This window comes from Dromiciops gliroides, chromosome 4 (assembly GCF_019393635.1).
Source record: "Dromiciops gliroides isolate mDroGli1 chromosome 4, mDroGli1.pri, whole genome shotgun sequence".
Lineage (NCBI taxonomy): Eukaryota > Metazoa > Chordata > Mammalia > Microbiotheria > Microbiotheriidae > Dromiciops > Dromiciops gliroides.
In genome coordinates this window covers 419,052,644-419,072,407 of record NC_057864.1, presented here as the reverse complement: position 1 = coordinate 419,072,407, position 19,764 = coordinate 419,052,644, and the positions used below count along the sequence as shown (strand labels likewise).

Below are 19,764 nucleotides of genomic sequence, written 5' to 3'. Positions count from 1 at the left end.
ATTCTACTTCTAGAACATGGTTTTAAGGTTTTGTCCTACGGCAGGAATCTGACATCTTTTTTTTTATTCGAAACATGTAAGATCTGGGGAGAAAGTACATGTTTAACCAATACATATATAATGCCCGAGAGAACAGCTGAATTGTATCTATTTCATTTTCATGCTTTTACAAAATTTATATTTGTGTGTAAGCACATATATATTTATAACTGAATCACAAAATTATTGATATTTCTTTACAAATCCTATTGTATATTATAGAACACAAGCATTTTCAACATGCTTGAAATATTATATTTACAAAAGTTTACAGATTATATAATTGCTTTCACTGTAACAGTATGAAAACTGGAAAAAATTCCTTTGTGTAAATAAAAAAATTTGAAGGTATAATCATTTTAAAAAGGGGTAGAGGTTTAATTGCTGGGAAAAGTTGACAAGTGATTTGAAAAGTAATAGGCAAGTTTTTACAAAAGATGGTTTTGCAAATCCCAAGTTAAGACCAAAAAAAATTGAAACCAAGAGTAGAATTCAAAATTAAAACTTACTTTGTAATACAAACTTTAAAGTATTTTTCAACCTTCTATTTCCCAAGTGAAGAAATATGAACTATTTTACCAGTATGTAACAATTATTATTTGAGTCTCTCCATACTGAAAATCCCCATTTTATTTTTAGGATCATTAACTTAGAGCTGAAGGCCATCTATTCCAACTTCTCACTTTATAAAAGTGGAAATAGAAGCCCAGAGAAGTTGAGTAATTTGCCCAAGGTGGCACAGGTACAAAGAGGTGGGAAATGAACCAAGACCCTTTAACTCGAAATTCAACTTGGAATAATAATATTCATTATACAGAATAAAACAGATGCCATTCCGTATTTTCCAGAAAGACCAAAAAAAATAAGTGAATTTCTCAAAGTGAATATTCTACAGATAAACCTTTCCTGTTTCTTCCATTATAATCACACAAACTTAATTGGATTCCTTTACTCTCTTACATTAAGCACTAATTATACTACTTACCAGAATCTTCCAAGCACATGCGTGTTCTCATATGATGATTCTTGGAGGCATTCAAATGCCCAATTAGTAGGTGGCTATGTCCCACTGTATAAGCACTTTATAGTGGGTATGGCCCATATTTTGACATTGAGCCAGCCCAAGCAGAAATTCATTTTACAGCCATTCAAAACCATTCAAATTTTGGGTTCCAATTATAGATAAGCAGGATAAATGATCTCTGCCCAAATGGTAATTAGTTTGTCTTGCTGCTCCCTTTCTAACTTCAAATTTAATTCTCAAGCCCAGTTTCCACAAATACCTTGTAATATTTTTTTAGTTATTTATATTTACCTTGTTACCAATATGTTTGTACTAATTTGGATCTGATAGATCACTTTCAAAATCTGTTAACATTTTCATTGGCAGAATAATCCTTTCTGGGTCTTTTTTATTTGGTTGAAATTGATAAAGTGTGTATGTGTGTGTTATGAGCTATCACTGTATATGTGCATGCTATCCTTATAAGTTATGTAGGGTAAAGATTATTCATAAAATCATAGAATCATAGTGTTACAGATCACATAATTTAATCCTTATGTGACAATCAAATCCCTTCTACAACTTCACCAACATTTTGTCACCTAGTTTTTTTGAACGTTTCTGGAATGAGGTGCTCATTGCCTGAACACGACAACTCAATCCATTTTTTGAATAGCTTGTAGTCTTGAAGTTTTTCCTTTACATTGAATTGAAATTTGCCTCCCTGTAATTTCCATCAGTCCTAGTTTTACCTTCAGATGGAACATGGAATAAGTTTGACCCTATTTCCTTAAAGACTTAAATATATGAATAGAGTTGTCATGTTCCCTTAAGTAAATTTGTTTAAAAGTCTCCTCCATATTAATAGTTTGCAATATCAGAATTGGAAAGATCATGCAATCTGACCTCAGTCTGCGCTGAAATTCATCTACTCCACATGTGTGACAAGAAGTCATTCAACATTAAAAAAAAAATGACTGATTGTCTGAAGACCTCCAATGAAGGGACCTCCACTTATTCCTGAGGCAATGCATTCACTTTTGGACTTGGAATACTGGTACATTTTCCCTTCTATTACGCCTCTCTGCAACTTCTATTCATTGCTTTTAGTTTTGTCCTTTAAAACTAAGTATAGGGGCAGCTAGGTGGCACAGTGGATAAAGCACCGGCCTTGAATTCAGGAGGACCTGAGTTCAAATCCAGACTCAGACACTTGACACTTGCTAGCTATGTGACCCTGGGCAAGTCACTTAACCCTCATTGCCCTGCAAAAAAACCAAACAAACAAAAAAACCTAAGTCTACATGGTTTATGAGGTCACCCTCATTACAGAATGAATTTTTAAAGTAATGAATTAACAGACACAAGGTATCAGAACAAATTGCAAGGGTGTGCTATAGCTATCTGTAATGATTGGAATGATGCCACCTACTGGAGACTTGCTGTGGGAAAGCTCCACCGTGAGGAAAATGCCTCAGAGGCATTGTGGCTTTTCCTTGGCGTCAGGAAATGACGTTTGCTCCTGGGTGCTGTCTATCAAGGCTACCAGCCAATCAACTTGAGAAGCCTCCTATGGTCTGGGAGGAGACAGGAAGGAGGAAAGGGAGCCTGCGCGGAGAGCTCTGGGGCTTTTTGGGTTCCTGACTTGATGGTGGTGGCGGCAGAGGACTTCACAGGAAATTTGAGGAAAGATAGGAATGCCAGGCTGTTGGAATTCTGTTCTAAATCTTTTTCTTTCTATTTTCCAATAAACCCTTAAAAATCTAAACTCGTTTTATCAGTGATTTTAGTCAGTGTCCCCCAAAACTGGGGGAACAGATTAGAATCCACATTTAGAATCTTAAATTACACATATCTCATACCAGGTTCTGAGAGGCAATTGTTAAATTTTCAGTGTGAGGCGTCAAACCTTGGAAATCAACAAATGATACAAATTAGGGCTTGATCTATTGTTTTGCTGATTGTCTAGATTTTAAAATGTGTTGAGGAAATGTTAATAATGTTTATTAAATTTTAAAAGTATGTCCAAACTCCCCCCAAAACCAAAACTAAGTCTAATCCTTCCACAGGACAGGCTTTCAAATACATAACAGCTAGTGGGTCCCTGCCAAATCCTCTCTGCAGTTTTTTCAACCTCTGTGTGTGTGCTTGTGTGTGTGTTTACACAAATATACATGGAATACACAATATATACCCATTCCTGATTTCTCTCCTGAACTCAAGTCCTATAATACCGCTTTCCAGATATCAGCTAGTTATATTATCTCAAATATAATATGTCCAAAACAAAATTGATTATCTTCCCCCGCTTAAACCTATCCCATCTCTCTGTTGTACATGTAGGGGCAGCTAGGTGGCACAGTGGATAAAGCACCAGCCCTGGATTCAGGAGGACCTGAGTTCAAATACGGCCTCAGACACTTGACACTTACTAGCTGTGTGATCCTGGGCAAGTCACTTAACCCCAAATGCCTTACCAAAAAAAAAAAAGTTTACAATTGTAGAATTGTCCTTGATTCTTTTTCTCTTGTACCCCACCCTTTGCTAACGAACTGCCAGTCTTGCTCATGCCACCTCCAAAACAACTCTCGAATTCATTTCCTTTTCTCTATTCATACAACTACTGCCATGGTTCAGGTCCTCATTGCCTCTTTCTAAAAAAAATTTTTTTTCAGGACAATGAGGGTTAAGTGACTTGCCCAGGGTTCCACAGCTAGTAAGTGTCAAGGGTCTGAGGCCGGATTTGAACTCAGGTCCTCCTGAATACAGAGACGGTGCTGCCTCTTGCCTATTATAATAGAATCTTAAATGGCTTTCTTATTTCTAGTCTTCTATCTTCCCAGTCTTCCGTTTACACTTCAAATAACCACCAAACAAATCTTCCTAAGGCACAAGTCAAACCATGCCATTCTGTTGCCCAAAACCTTCAGTGGTTCCCTAGTACCTCTGTGATAGGGTATTTAAGACTCTCCAACCTATATTTCCTGTCTTCTTTTATCTCACTTTCCTTTCATACCCTCTTGTTATCAAAATTAGGGTAACAGTTGCTTCCTGCCTCTGTTCGTTTGAACTGAAACACAGTCCCTCCTCATTTCTGCCTTTTAGAATTCTTCTCTCACTTTAAAGCCCAGCTCAGGAGCTACCTTCTGTGTGTGGCCATCTCTGATTCCCCAGCTTCAAGTGTTCTCTCAGTCTCTCATTTGCCCACATTATTTCTTCCTTTGCATTATACAAATGTTTATACATGTTGCATTTTACAGAGAAGGAGAAAGTTTTGGGGGTCACAGACTAAGTCATTTTTTTCTCTGTACCTCCCAGTACCTGGCACTTAGTATGTACTTAATTAATTTTTGTTGACTATTAAGTGAAAACTCAGGTTTACCAGTGTCACTTTAAATGACAGCTAAAACTTACATAGTTCTTAAAGACTTGCAAAGTACTCTCTGAACATTAACTCAAGTGAGGCTTAAATCGGCTCTTTGAGGTTCTATAAATATTCATAACCCATTTTGCAGATTAGGAATTTAAGCCTCTGAGAAATTAAAATGACTTGCCTGTGGTCACACAGCTAGTAACTGTGAGAGGCACTAGGCGTCTCCTGATTCTCAGTTCATCATTCTTCCCACCACACAATGATGTTGATGTAGTACAAAAAATAGAATGATCCCTACCCTCAGACACACAGGCATACGGGCTCTTCTGATGACAATACTTACTAGCTTCATGATGCTGGGAAAAGCACTTCATTTCTTAGCCTCAATTTCCTCATCTGTAAAAGTGGTGATACCTATTACCTATCGCACAAATTTAATGTAAAGAAAGCATTTAACGAAACTTAAGGCACTAGATTTAACACGAATGATTAATTAATGTAGGCTACAATCATACTGCATTTGAATAGAAGGCGCTAACTTACACTGATACAAAGAGTTTCCCTGTACTTTATGGCTAGGCACATCATATAAACTAACTGGAACTCTGGCCTTGTGTGAGGTGAACTATCACAGTGTATTTCCCCACCCTATAGTTTTCTTTATCCCTATACAGCTGGTTTGGGGGTTTTTGTTTTGTTTGTTTTTTAGCTTAAGTGCATTTATCTTTATAGTTTTACCTTCATTCTACTCTCCTTTTGAATTCTAATTCTGTTATGCATCATATTCACTATTCTTCCTAAGTTCCTTTTCATAAATTTGGTAAGTATTCTATTAAGCTTATTTTCTCACTACTAAATATTAAATGATGATTTTAATGGTAAAATTATTACAAATGTGGTCAAAGACATGGGAAAAATAATGATGTTATGAAGTTTCCTATTTACCAAAATTACTGACAAACTAAATAAAACGAAAAGTTTATTGTCCTTTTACTTCTCTGTAACACAGACAATACAGGAGTTTCCTAAGTTCATTTCTGCTTGCTTTAAAATTGATACCAAATTTCGCCAATTGATGACAAATTTAGGATTTAAGTTTGTATTTTGGAGCTTTACTTTGTCTTTTTTTTTTAATTTTAGGAACTATTTAAAGTTATAACCAATAAAAAAAAATCTACCACCTCCCTAAGATCAAATAGAAAAAACTCAAACCTCAAAAAATTGTGACTTTGGGTATCCTCCAGTCCATAAAGACAATCTATAACAATTATTTAAATCAGGCTATTTAGACTAGCCAGGTAGATAGATGTCTTCTAGCTCACTACAGTAACTTGGGCCATTGTACAGAATAAAGATACTTATCATACCTTTATAATACTGACTTTAATCCTAGTGGGAAACAATATTATAAAAAAAATTCCTCTCTCACCTCTGAAGTATTAAAAAGGAATGCAATTGGGGCCGGCTAGATGGTACAGTGGATAAAGCACTGCTCTTGGATTCAGGAGGATCTGAGTTCAAATCCAGCCTCAGACACTTGACACACTTACTAGCTGTGTGACCCTGGGCAAGTCACTTAACCCTCATTGCCCCGTAAAAAAAAAAAAAAAGGAATGCAATTAATTTTCATACATATTTTAATTAATTAGGAATGAAGAATCCAATTCTCATTCTTCCTTTCTATGACTCCTCCCTTACCCAACTCAAGGAATCTTTTATTCAAAGCAGTTTCAAGGATAGTCGAAATGCATGAATAGTGATACTTTTGATTACACAGAAATAAATATTTCATATTAGGATTTAAACTCATTCTTATCATAATAATACCTAAATCCACATTCCATTCTTAATTCTACTTATCTACAAATGGAAAACAAATACTTTTCAGTTTTATTTGGTCTTACCCGATGGTGAAAATGTTTAATACTTCATTTCAATAATGTATTAAAACCTGTAGTCTTGCCATTAAAAAATGCCCAAAACAGTTTTATATACTTATACTTCTAAATACTGCTAAGTCTATATTTATTTATTTGGGGGGGGGGTGGCAATGGGGGTTAAGTGACTTGCCCAGGGTCACACATCTAGTAAGTGTCAAGTGTCTGAGGCTAGATTTGAACTCAGGTACTCCTGAATCCAGGGCCGGTGCTTTATACACTGCGCCACCTAGCCACCCCCAGTCCATATTTATTTATAAACATTAAGACTGCTCCATACCAACAGCACTAACTGCAGACAAGAGGAATCTAAGAAAGCCATGTATTTTTTTTTAATTTTAGTTATCTGAATACATTTGATTAATGAGTTTATAAAGAAAAATAATTAAAATAGTAAAATAGTGTTCTGTGTGTACATATGTGTGTATTACTTTCCTGATGTTTTCTATTATGGGCCTTAAACTTCAACTCTTAAGGAAAAAAGTTCCTCCCAAATCTGCACACTTTCCTTTTTTTCTTCCTCCTGGTACCTGATTTGGGATATCTAAGGCTTAATACTTAGCTTTCTACTTTTTCCCCTGTATACTCTGACCTCTCATCAGAGTTCTATTCCTGTATTTATAATTTGCTACTGGCCACTCTCCACTTAAGTTACTTAAGTAAATCTAAATTCAAACTCAAAAAGTGCTAAACTGAAATTACCTTCTTTCCCCAAGTCGGCTTCCCCCTATCAAATTTGCCATCTCTACCAATGGTACTACCATTATTCTAGTAACCCTAGGCTTTATACCTTAAAATAATTTTTGACTCCTTCCGCTCTGAAATCCATCATCACATCCTTCAAAACAGGCTCTAAAAGAAATGATTCTTTAAAATATTTCTCTGGGGGCAGCTAGGTGGTGCAGTGGATAAAGCACTGGCCCTGGATTCAGGAGGACCCGAGTTCAAATCTAGCCTCAGACACTTGACACTTACTAGCTGTGTGACCCTAGGCAAGTCACTTAACCCTCATTGCCCCCCCTCAATTTATCTGACTTGGCCTTTCCTTCCTAATCCCTTGGCCATCACTCACCCCAATTCTGGCTCTCATAATTTCTCACCTAAATGGTTTCAATGGCTTTCTAAAAGATTGCCCTGAATCTCCCTCTTCTATCTATGATACATATCGCTTGTAGATTAACCTTCCAAATCTTACCAAATTGAATCCATGAATCTATTATATGAAATATTACCTCTTCACCAATGGCTCTAACCTTACCTAAACGAATATATCTCTGACCATTTTCCCATATAAACTCTTCACAGGCAAATTGATCTATCCTGAATATATACCTTACTAATTTCTATTTTGATTATTTTGTTCAAAATACCACTATAACTTGGGATACCTGCTCTGTTTCATTCTACCAACTCCACAGTATTTTTTTTCCTAAGGCCCAGCTAGAACCTTATTTGGGGGATCTAGGTTGCACAGAAAATAGAGCAGCAAGCCTAGAGTCAGAAAGACTCATCTTCCTGAGTTCAATTTCAGACACTTATTAGCTGTGTGACTTTGGACAAGTCACTTAACCCTGTTTGCCTCAGTTTCCTCATCTGTAAAATGAGACGGAGAAGGAAATGGCAAAACCACTCCAGTATCTTTGCCAAGAAAACCCCAAGTGGAGTCAAGACTGGAATGACTGAACAGCAACAAGAACATTACTTCCTCCATGAAATTATTCTAGAAGATGTTTTTTCTTTCTTTCTATAACTTCTATCCTATTCAATCTAACATATGACCACATCTGACTTGCAGTGTTTGCATTATGCTAATAAGTTATTTCGTATATTGGCTTTGCTTCCCCGTTCTGAGCAAAAGAATCTATGACAGTGTAGTACAGCAAATGATGCTGAACTTGAAGTCAGATGACCTGGATTCAAATGACCTTAGACAAACTGCTTCCATCCTTTGTAGCTGCATTTTTTCACTTAGGAAATGGAATAGTATTTGCACTATCTACCTCACAGTGCTATTGCAAGAATAAAATATGATTATGAGTGAGATATACTTTGAAATCCATAAAACAATATATATGGATTATATGTAAAATTTAAATTACCATTGTCACCATCATGTCTTATACTTGAGAGGCAGCCTGGCATGGCAGGTACATGCTGGACTTGGAGTAGAAGACTCAGGTTCAAATTCTGCCTCTGACACTTACTAGTTGTGTGACCACGGACAAGTCACTTGACCTCTGTGAGCCTCAGTTTCTTCATCTGCACAATGAGGATAACGATACCTTATTAACACTTACTTTGTATACTCCAACATATAGAGCAATCTAAGCTATACTGGCTACACTTACATTTCCTGGCTTCTGAGTCTTTTAGCCCACAGCCCTCGCCCAAACTATTGATACTGACTCTGCCTGAGATCACACATTTGCTATATTCTCTGTGTGGCCTTGCATGGGTAAACAAAATAGATTTTGCCTAGAAAGAAAATTTAATTGCTAGATTGAAAACACTATCAGAGACTAAGAGAAAAATATTTCTTTCCCATTCTAAAATCATCCAAATTCCCACAAAGGAGAAATGCTACGCTTAAAACATAAAAGTTTACAAACACCTACCAGGCTAAAGGTGACTGGTGCTAAGAACACTGAAAGGCTAACATCCTTTGTGACATAAAAGGCAAGGAAAAATTGTTCAGTGGAGAGCCTTTACCTAAAACCATGAATTTAAAGCAAATCTTGATCTCGAAGACATACCTTCTAGCCTCTATCTTCTAAAACAGTCCTGAGAATTACTAATTCAATTGAGCAGGACAGAGAACTTGTTAAGTCCAAAGGTATACTTATTGTGTTAAAGGGGAAATTAAAACAAATCATCACAAACTAGGCTTTTATCATCTATGTTGATTTTATATTGAAAATTTTGTTGATTTAGGTGGTGGCAAAATCCCATTTTGTTCTGTTTGTTCTTGCTTACAAGTACAAACCCAAGTATTTCATCATCTTTGGCCCCTTGATCTATCCTTATTCTTACTGTTCACTCCCTTCAAACTAGCTTCACTTGATCCAGTAATTAGGATTGATAACTCAAGTGTTTCTTCTAGAATCCCAATTCCCCCTTGTCGTCTTCTGTTCCCTTGTGTGAATTCCTGTCCCTGGGTAATCTCCAGATTGGAATTTTTTCACTTCTATTCCAAATTAGCTAAGAGTCCATAAAAAAGTAAAGAAATTAAGCTAATTTCATCCATTACAAATATATAGTACCTACCAACTTGACAATACTTCTATTCTAAGTTTACTGAGTCAATCATTCTCCACAGGAACTCCTTTTTTTTCTTGGCCCCAATCACATGGTTCCTTTTCTATGCCCACAAAAAGTAGATGATCTAGCCTAGTTTGACCACTGAAGCCATCCAATGTGAGTTTCCTTGACTCCTCTCTTCCACTCCTCAAAACATCTTAGTGTTATCATTCATTGACTTTCCTCCTTTCTGGTCAGAAGAGATCAAGTGTCCTTCCCTACTCCTCAAAAAGATCAATTGTTCCACACATTCCCTTCCTACCTTGACTAGGAATTTATCCTAGCTATCAATCCTAATCTTCATCTCTTTCCACTCTATATGGCCACAAACACATTAAAGTTTACTATAGCCCAAAAAAGAATAAAGAATAAAGAATAAAGAAAAGGCATTGTCCTGATGCCAGCTACCATCTCTTCTCTCTCTTTACTTTCACAGCTGAACTTCTTTGGGAACTTATATATATATATATATGATACTTTTACTTCTTCACTATTCGCTCTTGCCTCAAATTCTTACAAATCTAGCTAATACTCACACTACACTATGGACACTAATTTCTTGTAGGTGGCACCTAAGTGGTGCAGTAGATAGAGCTCTGGCCCTGGAGTTGGGAGGACCTGAGTTCAAATCTCACCTCAGATACTTACTAGCTGTGTAACCCTGGCCAAATCACTTAACCCCAACTGCCTTATTTTTTCTCTCATTTGAATTTAATTTTGCTTGCTATTATCATTTCAATTCTAGTCTTTCTTAAGTTATCTGTAACATGATAAATTTAGTCTGCTCTATAATTTTATACTTACATCCTTTGAAGGCAAACTGTTTCCTATGTGCAGCATATTGTTGAATTATAGTTTTTAATCAACCCTTTTTCTCTTTATGGGGAGATTACCCATTTACATTCAATTACAAGTGATAAATCTGACTTTCCTACCATTTTTTAATTTATTCCTTTCTACCAGAATAAATAATTTAACAATCTTCTTTATTTTATTAATACAACTCCTTTCCCACAATTAACAACAAAACCTTATTTTAATAGCACAAATATAAGTGCTCCCAGCTTATCTTCTGGTTTAAGACCAGAGTTTATGCCTTCTTCTACCCTCACTCTCTTGCCTTTCTTCCTGTCAATCCTACCTCCAGAACATCTCCTACATCTTGCCCCATCTCTCTAATCATTCAGCCACCAACATAGTTCAGAACCCTCAGTCACCTCTTGCAAGGACTGTTATAATGACCTCCTGATAAGTCTCCCTGTTTCTAGTACTCTCCCCTTGATAGCCTATACTCCATATAGAGGCCAAAGTGATATTTCTTTTTTTCTTTCTTTTTTTTTTTAGTGAGGCAATTGGGGTTAAGTGACTTGTGCAGGGTCACACAGCTAGTAAGTGTTAAGTGTTTGAGGCCGGATTTGAACTCAGGTACTCCTGACTCCAGGGCCAGTGCTTTATGCACTGCACCACCTAGCTGCCCCCAAGAATAAAATAATTCTTAAAATTGTGTCTGTACCTCTAGCACCTAGCATACTGCCTTGCACATAGCAGGCACTTAAACAGTGGTTGAACTGGATTGGATTATTTCCTTTTACCCACTCACTCCAACAAAACCATACTACTCCTTCCTCTCAGTTGCTGTATCTGTACAGTTTCCTATGCCCAGAGTGACTTCCTTCACCAGTTCTGCCCAATGATTTCCTGTCCATTTTGTAAAGTCTAACTCAAAGGCTATTTCTGTTGTAAAGCTTTCCCTGATTCTTCCCTTCTCCTCAACTGCACCCCCACCCCAAATAGGTAATGGACTCCTTAAAATTTCATGTAGCACTTAACCAGAGTTAATGGGCAGAAAATGTTGACCTTGGAAGAAGGAATATTTGGGTTCAAGTCCCATATCATACACTTACTAGCTATGTGACTATAGACAAGTTAGTTATTTAACCTCTCTTGGACTCAGTTCATTCCCTATTTAGTAGATAAGGTTAATTTATATATCTACTAATTTATAGTAGTCATATTTCCATGAAAATGTGTATGGTCTCATGAAATTATAACTGCAAGATTTCACTAGTATATCTAGATTTCCTCTTTATTTAAATCTCAAATAACTAAAGTTATAAAGGTGTAGAAGTAATCTAATTACTATCACTAATGTATAATTCAAAGCAAATTATATTTGATGCCACTGATAACAGAAGTAACTTGACTTAAGTGTGAAGAGCAAGGGACTGGTAGTTAAAGCAGTTTCTAGTCCCAGCTCTGCCACTATTTAGTTTTATGAGTTTGAGCAAGGCATTTAATCTTCATAGGCATCAAGCTTCTTCATCTGTAAAATAAGGAGGGTGGCACAGATATTTAAGGCCCTTTCCCAGATCTAAAATTCTAGGTATCAAAAAAACAAAACAAATAATTAACTAGCTCCTCCTACTTACAATTGCTTACTCCTGTTAACTGGTGTATCTCTGATTCTCACTAAAATACTAAAATATTTCATTAACTCACTCAACCCCAGAAAAATAAGAAGAAATTCATTTAATTTACAGAAAGCCATCTTAGCCTCACCTCTCAGCCTGCCAGATTCCCTAATGAGGAATACTAAGTAGGGACAGGGAGAAGGTTAAAAAAAGGCTAGGTAACTTTCTTTTTCTTTCCAAGTCATTTTTTCACACTGTGGCTTCATTTTGTTATTTCAAACAAAGAAATGGTTATAGCCTAAGTAAACCATACAAGACTGGGACTACAGTGGGTAAACCTTTTCAGACAATATCTGAGAGAGATGCATCCTATACCAAATTCCACTTTATAACTAGTGTCATAATCAAGGTGGGTTTTAACACAGAATGCATAGATTCTTTACTGTTCTTCTAGAGCTGTAAGAAACCTGAGAAAATTAAGATATTTTTGCTTAGCAAACTGAGGAAAATGAAATGCTTACTCATAACATAGGCTTGATTTAGTTCATACAACCACATATGTCACAGACTTTCAATTGCCTGCACTCACAAAATGAACAATTTTAACAGATTAAAGGAGCTCATTCAGATAGGTTGCTAACAAAAAAGAAACCATGCATCCTGTGAATAAACAGGTGTGCATAAGTACTGTATTTTTAAAAATCCACTTTCAGTAGTGTAAGATGACATTAAGGACAGGAAGGCTAGCTCAGGTATTGATGTAGAAATAAAGGTAGCAGAAAAAAAGAAAGTTATTAGAAAGAAACAAAAAAAATATTAGTATTGTATATACCCTGATACAATGATAATGGTTTGGATTTTTTAATCTTTTATTCTGGGGAACACTCTAAAGGAACTATGGATTGTCCCCAATATTGAACTGGTGAGTTTATAGTTCTTACATACCCCAACCTCCTATAACCATCTAATCCGGGCTACCAAAACAATATTCCCTTTTATCCCCTTAGGGCAATAGAGACTTTGCTCAGGAAGGAGGGAGGGAGGGAGGGAGGGAGGGAGGGAGGGAGGGAGGGAGGAAGGAAGGAAGGAAGGAAGGAAGGAAGGAAGGAAGGAAGGAAGGAAGGAAGGAAGGAAGGAAGGAAGGAAGGAAGGAAGGAAGGAAGGAAGGAAGGAAGGAAGGAAGGAAGGAAGGAAATTTTAGAGCCTGAGAAAACCTTTTCACTTCTTTCTGCAAGATAAGTATCCCCTTATCTTTCCACTCTGTTCCCAAGACTCTAAAACGTTCATGGCCAAGAGAAGGGGCTGGAAAAGGAGAAAGGGATCAAAGAACAGAAAGAAGACAAAAAAGAGATACTGCTGAAAGATGGTCATCAGTTATAGAGAGGAGAAAGCAAACGGATAAACAAATGGAAAAGCAAAGAGAAATCAATCTCTCTCGTTTCTTCCCATGCACTTCCTCCTCCGATTTCCTTGTCTAGCTAAGAGGCCCCATGATTCATGCCTCACTTCAACCCCAGCTATAGGAACAAATACCACCATGTGTGGACAAGGGTCTTCAGTCTTAGTTGCTTAGCAGTCCAGGGTAAGAGATGGGGGAATCAGTGCCAAAGGTGTAGCTCAAATAAGAATGCTAAACAAATTTTTTCATAGGAAAACTACTATAAATGGTGACTGGTTATAAACAATTATTATACTACTAACCCTTATTTTTTCAGATATATGAATTAAAGTCCTATGGTTCAGTAGAAGTGACCCAAGCACTTCATTTTTCAGTTAAAGTAGCATTTATATGGGACTATCAAGCAGACATGATCCATGATGACACAGACCCTAAAGAGCAGTTTTATGAGGGAGAGAGAAGCCAAAGTCCACCTTGCTAGAGGATGAATCATGATAACACTGTCTGAGTGAAGAGGGTAGAATCCTCAGTTATTCAATTCAATCCAGAAGTGAAAAAGCTCCCAAATATACTATAACTAAAAATGTGGCTGGAGCTACACCTCATAGGAAGGTAGAAAAGAATAGGCATTGGGGCAACTAGGTGGTGCAGTGGATAGAGCACCGGTCCTGGAGTCAGGAGGACCTGAGTTCAAATCCAGCCTCAGACACTTGATACTTACTAGCTGTGTGACCCTGGGCAAGTCACTTAACCCCAATTGTATCACCAAAAAAAAAAAAGAAGAAAGAAAAGAAAAGAATACGCAGCTAGGAATACTAGCAAGGCAGCATAATGAGCAGAGTGCTGGAGTGGGAGGAAGGAAGATTCCAGTTCTAAGCTTACCCAGCACCAGCACCAGCTGCATGGGCATGGCATATAACCATTCAGAATCTTAATTCCCTTATCTTCAAAAACTACCTCATGAGGTTTTTTGAGGATCAAATGAGATAATATAGGCAAGGTGCTCTGTAAACTATAATGTGCTACATAAACGTTAAAAAGTATAACTATCATCATTATTTTATTGTTGTTATTGTCCCTCCCCCAAAGATAAAATAGCTACCATAGACATCCGAATTCTACTCTTACTCAAGAAATTGTGTCCAAAAGTGAGCAGTCTATCCACAACATTGGATTTTTAAAAAATACTAAACATAGATTCATTTCCCTCCATGGCAACAGTGTAGCTGACAAAGCTTTACTTTGGTAAGTTATCAAAAGGGGAAACTGTTGAGTTATCAGAGAATTGTAGCATTTTGCTATCTAAGGACAGAGAAAGATCCTTTTTATTAACCAAAAAAAGAACCAGCTCCAAACAACTATACTTACATGCAGGTCAATATTAGTTTCTTTTAAAATCTCGTAAATTTGATGGATATAGAGCACTAAAGCAATACTTTGAAAACAAAGCTTCTTTCCTCCCCAAACTAAAGAATAGCTCAAAAACGCTATATGAAATTTATTCTGATGTAGGAATGTTTATATATTCATTTCTTAGAAAACGTTGCTTTCCCTTCTTACATTATGTCAATTCTACTTTGGATCCAAGTAGTTATGTAATATAGAAAAAAATTCTCTTTATTGGAAGCAAATCAGGATTAACTGCCACCTTGTTTTTCTTTTCTTCTTGAAGGTGAAATTCTAAATTAGCTACAAAAGAATCATTATTTCAGGAAGAAAACTTATGGCAAATGCCTTAATCATAAACAGTGCAAGGCATCAAGACAGATTATTTTCTTTAAATGGAAATTAGATCATTATTACGAAGAAGTAATGATATAAATCAAAGCACCAGCTTTGTGAAGGCCTATATTAGAATACAGAAACATGAACACAAAATTTATATTATACAAAATAATTATTCCATCTTGAAACTCTACATGTGAGTCTTGACACACAGTATGTACTTTTGTTACATTTTTAAGTCCAAGAGTTACAAATCATTTAACATTTTAATACCTCTAAAATTTTTCCCTTTTTGGTTTCATAAGAAGAGATCTACTTTTATTAATGTATGTTGCATTAAATCAATGAGATAGAACCTTAATATATCAACACACTAATCCACCACCTTTAGAATTAAAGCTGATTTTTATTCATCAATATTATTTAATGAGAAAAATAAACCCAGTGAAAATTAAACTCTAACATACATTTATTTTGGTTTAACAAAAAAGGCAAAAAAAGAATAAGGTTCAAAGAGAATCAGTAACCATTCCACAAACGTAACATTCAACATGCAAGTTCATGCAAAGCTATTCATTTGTCAAGCCTGTGATTTGCAACAGTGACCAAGAGTGAACAGTGGAGTCATAAGATATTCATGTGAATTGATATTCAAAACATCATACTTTTAAAATTAGGTCATATTGTTTTCATAGCACATGGATTGTTGGTGATTTGTTCAGAAAATATATTTTTCCTTAAATTGTTATCTGATATTACACACAAACACACATTCAGTCTTTCTAAATTTTTATTAGTTGCACTGCAATGAAAACTAACAACTACAATAGACTTTGTTTAGCATGAATGTTATAAATGGGTGTTAATCAGTATAAAGTAGCAATATATCAAATAACTAAGGCCATAAGAAAGAGAACTCTTAAGTTGTATCACTCTTTTTTTTAAGTAATAAAAAACTTGAACTTATAGTATCAAAAAATTGGCATTTTATTTAGTTTTCTGAAAAATGCAAATGTATCATGAAAAATCTCTAAATTTATAGCATTTATTTTATAACTACCTAATAAAGTAATGATAGGAAGACAAAAGATATAAAACCCTAAAGCAGCTCTGTCCTCTATTTACACTCCTCCAGGGACAAACGAATGCTGGGTTAAGTCTTTTTATAGCTATAAGTGGGCATATTTATATCTACTTAAAATTGTATTTTATTGCTATTAATATCTGCATCAATTATTTAAAGCTGTTACACTTCAAATGGGTGATTTGCGTCAACAAAGTATAGGAGAAAACCAATGATTCTGAAGTCAGAGGAGCTGGGCTCAAATCCTATCTTTGAAACTTACTATATTTGTGACCCTGGAGGAATAATTTAACATTCCTGGGCCATTCATTGGTTTTCTTATCTGTAAGACAGGAGGTTGGACTAAACAGATTCTGAGATTCCTTCCAGCTCTACATGTATGCTATTAGGATCTGATTTTTTAGGGGAAATGATATTAGTAGAATTTCTGTTACGTATCATACTACAGAAGGTATAAAATTTAATTATTAGGAACTGAAAATTTAGCACTAAATAAAAAATGACAAAAAGGTGAAGAGTTTTCTGCTTTAGCAGAAATTTAAGCCAATGTGATACCTTATGTTAGTGATGGCTAAAAAGAAAAATACCAAGAGCTTTTCTCAAATGCATTTCTGTTACTTAAAAAAAAAAAAAACATGTTAACAGCTGCTAACATTCCTTCATTTAAGGTTTTATGGAAGTCTATGGTAGAAAATAAAATTTAAAAAAGAAAAATCTATTATGATATTCAATGGGCACTCACCTACAAAACAAAAGGGGGTAAAAGGAGAAAACACGGAGAAAAAACACCCAGTATCTTAGGCTTTAAAAGTAAAAAACATAGGGGATACCTTGTCATGTCAGTTTTATAGAAAGGTTAGAAATATTTATTGTTTCTGAATTTATTTTGTACTTATTAGTATATCTCATGATAGAGAATGCATGGAGATAACTTATTAATGTCATTTCTATTTGGAAGAATAATTTTGTATATGAAATACGGATGAGATTTGCTATTTTACTTTACTCCCCTGCCTTTGATGAAATTAACCTAAATTTTCTCATTTAAAACTAGGAGTCAAATGAAGCTCTAGGCATCCAACAACATCCCAGAATTATACATGTAGCCTAAGTATGTCATTTAAGTGAGATATTTTATAGGAATCTGCAAATGCCTGGAGCTATGTTATCCTAAATAACTGTAAATTATTAGAACTACCAATCAATAACAGTACATTAATAGTCGGTTCTCTCAAAAACCTTCAATTTCTTTGAATACAATTTCAAGGAAGTGTATCTATCAACCTTTGTATAAATTTATTTAGATATACAAACTCACAGGTGTGCACACAAAGCTAAAACTTGAGTTAATCAACATTGCAGAACTATCTTTAAGAGAATTTCAGTGTTCTTAGGATGTTCTTGTTGCTTTTTCATATTCTCTCTCTTTCTCACTCTCTCACTCGCTCTCTCTTTCTCTCTCTTCCTCCTCCTCCTCCTTTCTCCCTCTCTGTAAGTTCCATAGTTATATATCAATGTTCACCCTTAGTCATTATTCCCAATCTGGTCTGCTTGTTAGGCTATTTCAATATATGGCACTCACCAGTACAAAGTAGTATGCATATAAAGCTGCTGAATGGTGAATGATAAAAAACTTATCACCAATCATCTTCCAGTACAAAATGATAATAAACATATCTGTAAGAAGGACAAAAATGATGAAAGTGAGGGATCAGATATGTAGAAAATCTGTACCACTTCAGACTTATTCAAAATGACTTGTCACCTGGGCTCAAAACTTCAAACATATCAGCAGCAAATGTCAAGATAAAATGACAAAATTATTAAGTTCTGGGAGATGTACAAAATATAGAATTAGACATAGTCACAGAGAAGGCAAATGCCTTTGCTATAAGGATTCAGAGCTTATTCCCTCCTAGAAGCAAGTGAAGCAAATGGCTACTCAAAGTTGCTATCCTACTCCAGGTGAGAAAGCATAGCCCATTTGACTAAGGGGAAAGGTATTAAGTGGACAAAGCTTTATAATATTTGATCTTTCATTTAAATTCAAGAAATTTTAATTCATGACCTAAATACATCAAAGAAGAAAATTATGAAAGAGAACATCTACAGTATTTCTTTTCTAGCACAAAAATTATCAAAAGATTGAATTATAAAATGGAAATACAGTGAAGAGGTCAAAATACCTAAAATTTCTCTCAGAACATTCTCTGCCATAAGGGATTTAGATTCAGAGACTTCAGGGTTTTTGGTATTCCATTTTAAAAGATAGGGTGAAAAATTGAAGTTAATTTTTAAAATAACTGATGTCATTACAAAAAGCACATTAAATCTGCAAATTCAGAAAAGGGTGGCTAGCAAGACTAAAGACTCACAAAGAGGACACCAACAATACCAAAAGTAAAAGTAACCAGGTCCTTGCTAGTTGACATCTAGGTTATTTGCTCTAGGGTGCATTTCTCTCTCATAACCTCCTTGTGAAGAAAAGGATAAATAATTTAACCCTAAAGCAATGAGGGAAGCGTTTTGTATCATGGAATCAAAGGATAAATTATTTTGGTCACACTTCTTAAAATGTATAGCTGACATAAAGGGACTAAGATATGGCTCTATTTCTTCATAGCATGGTTACAGAAACATAAATCAAAATAAAATTGTATTTATTGTTCATTATCACATAATTACCATAGAGGAGGTAGCCTGAAGCAATGGCAAGATTCACTTGAACAAATGAAGGTTCACCCCTGTGAATAAACAATGAAAACAAAGTTTTAGTCTTGGTGCAGCTTTTGTAAAAGAATATCCCAGCACATTTGTTTTTGTTTCTATGGTTTAAACATCTAGAGAAATCGTCATCTCATCATTTGGCAAATTACGGTATTGTATGTAAATCATATTGATGCTCTAATAGTTTGCTGTGACACACTTCCTAAGGTGTCACTTGAAAGATTTTAGAATATTGCAGCTGAACTATAAATTCTAATAGGAATGCGTTGCCCGTAGGAGGCCCCAAACACAACTCCTTCTTACGACTTAAGAATCCCTTTGAGTTAACCCAAAAGAATTAAATTTAACTAAGAAATAGGCTTTATGTCACACTTTCAATGGGGAGTCTCTTATAAGCCTAAACCAAGTCCCCAAAGTCTTCTTTGGGACAAACGATCGGTTCTGAGGGGTCCAAATGAGGTGGATGATGGTAAAGAGTGATGATGATAACTAGCATTTGTGTGGCCCTTTAAAAGTTTGCTAAGTGCTTTGTAAATATTATCTCATTTTATCTTAACAATAACCTTGAGAGGGAGGTGCTATTATTATCCCCATTTTACAGATGATGACACTGAGGTAGTCAGAGGCTAAGTGACTAGCTCAGGGTCACTTGGCTATTAAGGGTCTGAGGCCAGATTAGTCTTCCTAACTCCAGGCCTCAAACTCTATGTATTGTGCTGTCTACCTGCCCTGTTCCACTGAGGAGCACAGGGGAAACATTTACTCACAG

At 35.7% G+C, this 19,764-nt stretch overlaps 1 protein-coding gene across 4 annotated transcripts in view; it reads right to left on the bottom strand.

Annotated features, from left to right (window-relative positions):
* The window catches only part of LOC122756343 (TLC domain-containing protein 4-like), a 153,834-nt gene that overhangs the window by 15,373 nt on the left and 118,697 nt on the right, over window positions 1-19,764 (bottom strand). For all 4 annotated transcript variants that reach the window (XM_044005595.1, XM_044005591.1, XM_044005594.1 and 1 more), the window contains 2 exons: window positions 18,954-19,012; window positions 17,851-17,945 (listed from right to left, as the gene is read on the bottom strand). In XM_044005595.1, the coding sequence (XP_043861530.1) occupies window positions 17,851-17,945; window positions 18,954-19,012 (154 nt within the window). The remainder of the gene's footprint in view (window positions 1-17,850; window positions 17,946-18,953; window positions 19,013-19,764) is intronic.